The sequence below is a fragment of the Prunus mume genome, linkage group LG5, assembly GCF_029339155.1.
Source record: "Prunus mume cultivar Tortuosa linkage group LG5, ASM2933915v1, whole genome shotgun sequence".
NCBI lineage: Eukaryota > Viridiplantae > Streptophyta > Magnoliopsida > Rosales > Rosaceae > Prunus > Prunus mume.
In genome coordinates, this window is record NC_142702.1 from 11,055,628 (window position 1) to 11,065,410 (window position 9,783).

At 37.6% G+C, this 9,783-nt stretch overlaps 2 protein-coding genes across 3 annotated transcripts; both read right to left on the reverse strand.

Moving 5' to 3' along the window:
• Window positions 1–73: 73 nt before the first annotated feature.
• On the reverse strand, window positions 74–4,590 carry LOC103331128 (uncharacterized). Of its 2 annotated transcripts, none has more exons than XM_089053317.1 (4): window positions 3,346–4,590; window positions 2,955–3,110; window positions 2,168–2,833; window positions 74–1,928 (listed from the first exon to the last, which is right to left on the reverse strand). In XM_089053317.1, exons 1-4 carry the CDS (start codon window positions 3,673–3,675, stop codon window positions 1,032–1,034), a joined length of 2,049 nt encoding a protein of 682 aa, XP_088909443.1. In that variant the 5' UTR covers window positions 3,676–4,590; the 3' UTR covers window positions 74–1,031. The 2 variants fall into 2 exon arrangements, with proteins under 2 accessions (XP_088909443.1, XP_008231958.2); XM_008233736.2 differs by having other exon boundaries at window positions 74–2,066.
• A 363-nt stretch (window positions 4,591–4,953) lies between these two features.
• LOC103331106 (Mitochondrial glycoprotein family protein) lies at window positions 4,954–7,439 on the reverse strand. Its single transcript, XM_008233716.2, has 2 exons — window positions 6,822–7,439; window positions 4,954–5,407 (listed from the first exon to the last, which is right to left on the reverse strand). Exons 1-2 carry the CDS (start codon window positions 7,343–7,345, stop codon window positions 5,224–5,226), a joined length of 708 nt encoding a protein of 235 aa, XP_008231938.1. The 5' UTR covers window positions 7,346–7,439; the 3' UTR covers window positions 4,954–5,223.
• Between the last annotated feature and the right edge of the window lie 2,344 nt (window positions 7,440–9,783).

Sequence of the window (9,783 nt, forward strand, 5' to 3'; positions counted from 1 at the left end):
ATTGACTAGATTCTTGAAGATATTGTCACTGAACATAAGATTAAGAAAAAAGCTAGTAACAACACCAATGGTGATAAGCAAGATCTGGTGGACACGCTGCTTAATTATGAGCAAGCTAATAAGCCTGAGTTTCATCTCACAACCAATCAAATCAAATTGGTCACCATGGTAAGACCTGTATACAATCAAACAATAAAACCTTTTTATCGTACAACAGTATAATCCATTGTAACTTCACCATGGTTTTCAGGACATCTACTCTGCAGGCAGTGAATCTTCAGCAACAACAATCGAAAGGGCAATGTCAGAGCTACTAAGAAACCCGAGAGTAATGGAGAAGGCACAATCCTAGGTGCGACAAGCATTCAAGGGAAAGAACAAAATTGAAGAGGAAGACATTCAAAAGCTAGATTACTTGAAACTAGTCATCAAAGAAACATTTCGACTACACCCTCCACATCCTTTCATCCCAAGAGAAGCTAAGGAAAGATGCAAAATTAGTGGATATATCATATATAATACCAGCTAAGGCCAAAATCCTCCACAATGCATATGCAATAGGGAGAGATCCAAAAATTTGGGCTTATCTGAAATTCCATCAACCAGCGTTTTGAAGGTTCTTCCATAGGCTTCAAAGGGAACAGTTTCGAGTTGCTCCCATTTGGTGCTGGTAGGAGGATTTGTCCAGGCATCTCATTTGCTACTTCAAACATTGAGCTTGGACTTGCTCAACTTGTACTTCCAAATGATACTAAATCAGAAGCCCTTGACATGGCTGAGAATTTCGGAATCACAACGAGAAGAAGGAACAATCTGTGGGACACTTAAGGATGTCAACGGAAGAATGCTGTAAAGCCTTGTACCTGCCTTAATCTTTTTTTTTTTTTTTTGTGTGTGGAGTTATTGCTAATAATAATAAACAAAGAAATAATGTGTTATCAGTTCTCTATTTACATTGAGCTTCTCTCATTCTTGATCCATTAAAAAAAAACCTAAGGGTATTAACAATTGCTGGAAACTATGTAAAGTGATTATGCAACTGCCATTGCTGGTGCAGTAGCTGCTGTTTCTTTTACAGAATATTCATCCATTGACTGCAAGAGCTTGGTACAATGGAATTCAATTTGTAGACGATGATGAAGAGGTGTTGATGCCATCAAACCCTTCTTAAGATCTGCCAGCATTTCCCTTATCGGGATAGCAGCCAAAAAGCTCTTAATATACTCTTTGCAAGCTTCTTTGCCTTTGCATACAACCTCCTCTTCCACATCACTATTTTCTAAATCTTTCTGGCTCAATACAAGAGCCCCTTCAGCCTTAGTTTCCTTACAGTTGTTCGGTCGCACCTGATTTCCAGATTTCTCATCTGATGCTTTAGTCTCACTTGGTAATCTTTGGATTGTTGTGTCTTTGTCAAATTTCAGGATATAGGCCTGGTTGCAACCTTCATACAACCTCTCCCCTAATGTGTCAATTATGTAAAAATCATCCTGCTCTACCTTTAGTATGAAGAAATGGTCGTTCCAACTCACAATGTAGACCAGAGGTTCACTATTGCATGCACATTCTGATGCAGAACGACTGATCTCATCCCATATGCTATCGAAGGACATAGCACCCAGAAGGAAGTCAAAATTCCTGTTTTCTAGTTCTTCAGGATGGAAGAATCCTATGAAAGACTTCTCTGGAACTACAGACAGAGGACGAATATTAGCTTGAAGGATGGTCTCAAGATCAAAGTGCTTATCAGGGAAATGCTCTATGTAGGCCTCGTTATCACAGAGAGTTCTCCACTCTGATGATCCATCTCTAATGAGACTATCAAATTCACACTTGATAGGCATCTCATTTCTGTTGGATTTCAACCAATCTGTAATGACTGCAACCAGGGCCGTGCATGCACTCTCTCCAGCAGCACGTTCACTTCGCTGATCAATTGAAGCAAAAAATACTTGAGTTTGAAGCTTCATATGTCCATCACGGCTTATCACTTCCTTATGCTCCCAAATGCCAACAGAAAAATTCTCATCTCCGAATTCAGAAATGGAACTTTCTGTGTGATGTGACTTTCAAAGTTTAAAAAAAAAATGTTTTAAAAAATCAATACAGTAATGAAGACAAGCAAAAACATGTACAGAAAACAACAGTGAGACATTGCATTACGTACCCCAAAACTGGATTCATCAGAGGAACTAAGCTGCCTGCGATCAAAATCAATATCATCTCCACCCTCTTCTCCATAATGTTTCTTCAGAAGAGACTCCCCTTTGGCTTTAGGAGATCTGAAGCTCAATTTCCTCTTGTTCCATTGTAGGATTCTTCCCTTGGAACTCCGCCACGGGTTTGGCCGGTAGACTGGTGCACTAGAATTGTCAACATGCAAGCCACCTATATCTAATTTACGGTTGCTATAGTGGACCCAAAAGTCATCTTGGCCATTACCATTAGTATTGGAGTAAAACAAGCCACCAGCAAAGTTTGCATAGGCTAGCGTTTCATAACTAATTGACTGCCTGACACTGGAGTCCTCCTTACTCCACTCTGATTCCTCCCGCCCATCATCATCAAGTGAATCTCTGTCAAATGGATAGTTGGATGCAGCATCCTCACTTCTAGCGGAACTCCTACTATCACTGCTATCTTCCTCAACGCATGCCTTCTTTGATTTACCAAATGAAACATAATCTCTAAGGATTTTCACCTTTCTCAGTCCTGCTTTAAGAGGAGACAACTCATCCTTTTCTGTGGAAATAGCTTCGTCAGAAAGTATTGATCCCGGCACTGTCTCAGAAAATTCTTGAGTGGCTCTCATTTCCAATATGCTCAGAGATATCTGCGGTTATCAAGGAACTTAACATAAGACATATTATTCAAATTTAGAAAAGGCAAAAAGAACCTAACCTGGCAAAAGGTGATGAACATAGAAGTTTAATTTAAACATGGGCAGTACGTACAGAAAGTGATGGCTTAGACTCTGAGGCCACAACAAGAACATTAAGAGGAATGTTGAGCCCAAGTTCCTTTTCCGCAGACACAGAAGCATACTGCGCTAGGTTCAATGATGCAGTTCCATAAACACCAACTCTGTTTCTCAAGCCTTTGTTTTCAGCCTAATTCATTAAAACAAAATCATTGACATCATCAAGAAATCACATGATGGATGAGGCAAAAGTTAATTGACAAACCTTAAACAAAAGAATCGTATAAACAAACAATTACAACATCATAATATGATCAATCTCAAAAAGAGACAACCGAGCTACAAAAGATTTTCCTGCTGCTACCAAAAAAACAGAACAAAAGAAGAAAAAAACAAGAAGATGAATTGAAAGCAGAGAGACTCACATTGTAGACTGTAAATGAAAGCTCCCAAGGGTAAAACATACCCTCCTTATAACCAGAAAAACTGCACAAACTCCTAAACTCCTCTTGCAATTCCACCACCCCATCATCTCTAATTCCACCTTCTTTGGTGAAATTCCTCTTCACAGATCGTCTCAAAGACCCCAAAGCCTTACCCTTCTGGCCCTTCCATTTAACCTCAACCAAAGCTCTTCTCTCACCCTCAAATTGAGTTTTATCCAATCCCTCAAGCCTGCCTACAACAATCACTATCTCAAATTTCTTGGTGGAAATTGGTGGCCATGGTGGCCACCTCATCATCTTCACCACCATTGCCTACTTGGATGCCAATATATACCAAGGATTAGGCTAAAACATGACAAATGGATATAAACAAAAAGAGTCTACATTGGGTGGTAGAATTTGAAATTTAAAGAAATGGGTAATGAAGATTAAACAGAGAGATTGAAATTTGAAATATAAAATGGAGTTTCGAGATGATAATTGGAAATGGGTTTTGAATTTTTTTAGGATTGGGATGAAGGAAATTGGCAGAAACTGAAAGAGACAGATAAAAGAAGTGCAATGGAGTTAGAATTTAAATGCACTTCTATAGTTGGAATTTGCCGTCTGTGGAATGGACAAAATAACACTAGGGAGAGTGAGAGAGAGAGAGAGATGCCGGCCGGCAGTCCTAAGAACCAACGTCTCTTTTTCTACTTAGAATTCAAGTGGAATTGCAAAAGGTGTCCTTCAACTAGTGCATATTTCTACTGTTACCTCTGGTATCTGTTCCCGCTAATTCAGGTAAAATTCTTTCGCTTTTATTGATATTCCTAGAATCTCTGGATTCTCCAAATCTTGATCATATATGGATCACCAAAATCGTTAAAATTACTTCCTAAAATTGACAGACTGCATTTTCATACTTTCCACGTATTTCTTTTCTTTTATGATAATATGTTTACTTATTAGGAAAAGGGAGGATGAATCGAAACTTAGGAATATGAGAATTAAAGAATCGGATTTGGATAAATGGTTTGGGGAAGTCTGTCTCCATTTTCCATGTCCCTCCATGGGTCGTGGCTTCGGTGGCTGTTGGGGATGGGTTGTGAACTCAGTGGCTGCCAACATGTAATGGCAAAAACAACATTCCATCCAATACTATCAGGGCCTTTAACCTTAAAGACCACGGTAGGGAAATAATAGCTGGGTTGCTGCTGAGAATTAGGTGTTATGGATGAACAAGTTATGAGCAAATATCAAGAAGAGGCTATGGTGTTATCTACTTTCTGTCATGGATTTCTCTCTCTGCTTATACTGGTTTTCTGCGCAGAGCTCTGTTTTCAAAAGCCATGCATGTCTGGATTATGTATTCCATGTAATCATCTTAACCAAAAATGGATGGAATCTATCAGAGGAGGCACATTTGCTACCAGTCGCAAAGTCTCTGTGACATTGCTAAAACTTTTTCCTTGGTGGTATTTGCGCACAATCCCTATCCTCCGCCTGGTATTTGTGAAAAAATCCATTTCAAAAAAACCTAAAGAGGAACCACCAGAAATGAAAATCAATACCAAAATACTAATCAACATACACCGCGGTAACATATAGATTAATTCTTTTAACGAGGGAAATCGAATATGAGATGGATTTAGAATTACATAATAAGTATAACATCTCTAATTCAAACACAGCAACATATATATTAGCATGTTGGTTACAAAACAGTAATACCAAAGAACTTAAACTGTCCTATCAAAAAAAAAAAAGTACTTAACCTGTACTAACCAACCATATCAGGAAAAATTAGTGTTGAGATCAAACTGGCACTGAAACTGCTAAATACTTTTTTTTTTCTTTCTAAACCACCTTATGAAACTAAGAATCCTTAACTGCTTTCTTGTTTTCATTAATGAATGTTCCCACTGATTTGAACCACCGCATAAGATTACGATGATCCTTAACGTATAGCCATGCTCGAAGAAATGGAAAGAGACTATCACCCACGCCCCGCTCTTCTATGTAGTTGTGAAATGCATCCCTTATCTTTTCATCAAGATCTCTGCCAATTGGAGGACAATTCAAGCCATATATACATCAGTTTCGTATGCATAAATCAGAGCACATTACAGATTTGATTTCTAAAGGGCCAAAAAGATTTACAAAATAGAAGGCGAGATATTTCAGTGACTCAAGCACATTACGGAGCAGCACTGAGGGATGAATCATTCCAAGAAAATGCATGTGACAGTATGATGACTCAAGAACGGAAGTACAAAAAATAAATTAGACATTGTTAGGAGTAACGTGGTGGTATAATGTAAGCTTAGAATTGTTAGATAACATTTTACCATGAAAGAAGCTGCCAAACATATAACTCTTTGAGGATGATCTGAACTTTAGCTGTATACCTTTCCACAAGAATTACAGCCTCAGAAAACACACTCCCCAGTCACAAAAATATAGTCACCGTTGAGCTAGAGATGTTTTCAAGACCAGCAATCTCAATGTATTAATACAAAAATCCACATACTTTATTCAGTGAAGAACACTGAGATCAATGATGTATGCCATCCTCTTCTCTTCCTTTCTTTTTAATTATATTTCCTTCTTCCTGTGTATCTACATAATTTGTAGTCTATACGATAACCAAAAGTACATAGGTTTTTATCAAATAGATACTACATTGAGGCCAAAAGATTGGCTTTTCAGTTAAAAAGGAATGAAGGAGATTAGATTCAAAGGCCAGGAACAACAATGAAGCATGCCCACAAGCAGAAAGAAGCATTACTTCTGAGACCCACAAGCAGATGCCATTTAACAAAACATAAAAAAGAAACAACTTTAAGTAAACTCATTGGAAAGTAGCACCATATTGTTCACCCTTGCTGGGAACTGAAACCTTTTCTGCAAATATTTGCTTGCATAAATTTCCACATGTTTAAGTATCGGTACAATTTGCCGTCGTATTAGACAGTTACCACATTATTTTTTACTTTTGTTCGAGGAGAAGAGTTACCACATAATTGAATCCTTTTTCATAACATAATACACGATTTTATGCTTTTAAAATTTAAGGCACATCGACCCTATTAAAAAGAAGAAAAAGAAAAATCCTAGGCTACAAATGAAGTTTGTTATACTCTTACAATCTGGCTCCTAGTTCCATATTATGCCAAATGCAAAGATGCAAAATCAAGATTAATTAATCCACCGCCATGAAAACTAAACATGCAAACAAATGTATATGCTTCCAATCTCACTGAAATATCACAAATATGATTCACTCTATAACAATCTCTTTTCCAAATTTTCTAGCAAAAGAACATTATGTTGAAGATTACCCATAACAAAATAGTAGCTCTTCTCACTTTTCAAAGGCTAATTACCAGGTTTGGTCTTCTGTAAATGCAACCACAAACACTAAATATAAAACCAAATTGCCAAAATTGAACAAGAGGAGGAAGATGGCTTACTCAAAAACAGGACCAGCATAGGAGGAACCGTCTTCAACAGAGCTCGCAGCATCAGCTTTGTGGCGCATGGAAACAGAGTGGATCCCCAAAGCGTCCGGATACAACCCACAAAGAAAATGCAGAGACTCCTTCTGCCCGGGCTTCGAAACGTCGACGTGCAGGAACAACTGGTTGATGTCATCGCCATCGTCAGCGCCGTCGTCTTCTCCGCCATCGCCGGGCACAATATTAGCCAATCGCATCACCGATATGGTGATCTCTTCGTCGCCGAAAGTCCGCTTGAGTGCCGGGCCGTTGCCGTCAAGCGAGCCCTGAACGACGGTGAACGGCGACGGAGGGTTGATTTTGGGAGGAGGGTTCATTTTCGTGACGTCGAGATAGTGCTCTTTGAGGGAGCGGAGAAGGATGGAGTTGACGGCGTCGGAGGGGGAGACGGCGGTTGAGTGGCCGTGTGCTATCGTGCGCCATGGGTAGTGAAGTGCGCCGACCCCTCTTGCTGTTGTTGCTATGGCTTTCCTCCACATTTGGGTCAGGGCGGCGCTGCCAGCTTCGCTCTGCTGAATAACCAGCTTTGCTTCTAAACCCTGTCCCTTTCTTTTCACTGCCAAATGCAAATAAGCACTTTTTTTTTTTTAGTTTTTTTATTTAAACCCTGCAATTTTCTTTGTTCACTCTATATATTTTAAGTTTACTCCAACTTTTAATTCAAATTTTCATAATTTTTAAAAAAACTTCATTATCTTCCCAAACTACCCCTAAGTACATATCGAGCAAAAAAAATATATATTACAAAACTCATCAACCTCACACCCTACTATCAAATGAATCGACAAGCTCTTTCCAATTGTCAATGCGATCTCAATATGGACTATACCAATCAAATGCTTGGAGGTTGGAATGATTATGTTTAATCAAATGTTTACAGATTTGGACACCTACACAGACCAACATTTGTCATTCTTGGTGCACAGAACATGGTAAAGACTTTGAATCTTTGCCAACAACATATTTATTGTGGATTTTCATATCAGTTCAAGGAAACGAACAAGTAATTTTTACATGACCATTTGACTGTAGGTAGGATAGCCAGGCACAACACATGGCATGAGATGGACTGTGCTCAGAAAGAAGAACCGCAATGATTATTTTTTTTGGAAATAACAGACCGGTGGGCTCTGTTTTTTGTAACAAAGAGCTGTTGGCTATCCTTATATGGCTTTTTATTTATACAAATTTATAAATAAACCCAATCCTAGACATATATTTATAAAAAAAAACCCAAGCACTATTTAAACATAGAAACACACCCAAAATCAACCTCAAAGTCAACTTTTTGGGTGTGTTTATAAATGGGTTTTGAGTGTGTATAATGATGGGTTTTGGGTGTGTTTATAAAGTGTTTTGGGTGTTGAGTTTTTTTATAATTTCAACCTCCATTTTGGGTGTTTTAGTGAAACTCCCTTTTATTTAATCGCAACAAAAATTACTTGCTTAATTTGAAGAAGAAGAGTGGTGGAGTGTGTGGAGTGTGTTGGATGACCTTTTTTATCTTTTTACACAATAATAAAACTTAAGAACTTAATGATTTAAGTATTAGGATGAACAAAGAAAAGTGTGGGGTTTAAATAGAAAAACTCTTTTTTTTTGGGTTTTTTTTAATCACAAATGTTACCTCATGTTCACGAAATTATCAACTTTAGTTCTTTTTTTTTTTTTTTTTTTTGTGACATGATTGGTCCTTGACGTTAACTACGTCTACATCAAATTGGTAACTCTATCAAAAACTTCGTTAAATTGATGACGTTGCACATATGTGGAGCCCACACATCTAATGAAGAATCAAGCGGTTGGTCCTCTCTTACTCTCCCTCTTCCTCTCGAGAAAAACTCTCATGTAACGGGAATAGCACTTTTTACTATACTGGCCAATAAAACAATGACACATTGAATAATTTTTCCATGTGTCATTGTGTTATTGGTCGGAATATCAAAATAGTGTTATCAGCGTTACAAGAATTTTTTTTTTTCCTTCCTTTCTCTCCCTTTCTCTTTCTCTTTTTGTCTCTCTCTCCCTCTCTCTCTAGTTTCTTAAATTTTTTTTTTTTAATAATGATTTTTTTTTTTGTAAATCCATGTTTAACAGGGATAAGCGGATGTCCCGATCATACCTAATACCTAATAAGTGACTCACCCCACCATCTATGACCAATGATGTATATGACCACTTATGGTAGTAAACTATGTATTTTTCATGCACCAAAGATGAATGAAAGACACACAAGACTAGATGAGTAGGAACTCATAGTTGAGCTCTTGTGAATTGTTATTCTATAATTATTTTCTCTTCTTCCCAATTTATCTCCAAATATCATCTTAATTATATAACACTTTATCAGCACAACTTGCTCACCAACTGAGGTTCTTGGAGAGTTTCAATCTTGGTATATCTCTTCCTTATAATTCTTATTGAAGAATCTCTGAGTAAAAAATTTCATACCAAAAGATGTAAGCAATACTTTTGTTATTTCATGTCTGTACTCTTAGTAATATTCTGATATTTTGTATTTCATCTCCGGTTACGACAAAATGGGGAGATAAGACCATTCTAGAAGAACGCCATGCAAAGGACCATTCCAGAAGAGTGACTTGCATTATAGATCATTTCAGAAGAACGACTTGTATTATGACCGTTCTAGAAGAATGGCTTGTATCATCCTGATATGTATTCATGACTTATTAATGTAAATGTTACAATTTGCAATTTAAATACATTAATAATACACTGCATAGATTAAATACTCAGATGAGCAAAACACGAGCATAGCAGTGATCAATGAGATGCACACCTACTGTGTAGCAAATGATATGGATTTAGGTCCCGAAAGGACAATCCATTAACATGTCAGTATTAATATGGTGCATGTCTAATGCGTAGCAAATTATATAGTTTAAAGTCTCAGAAT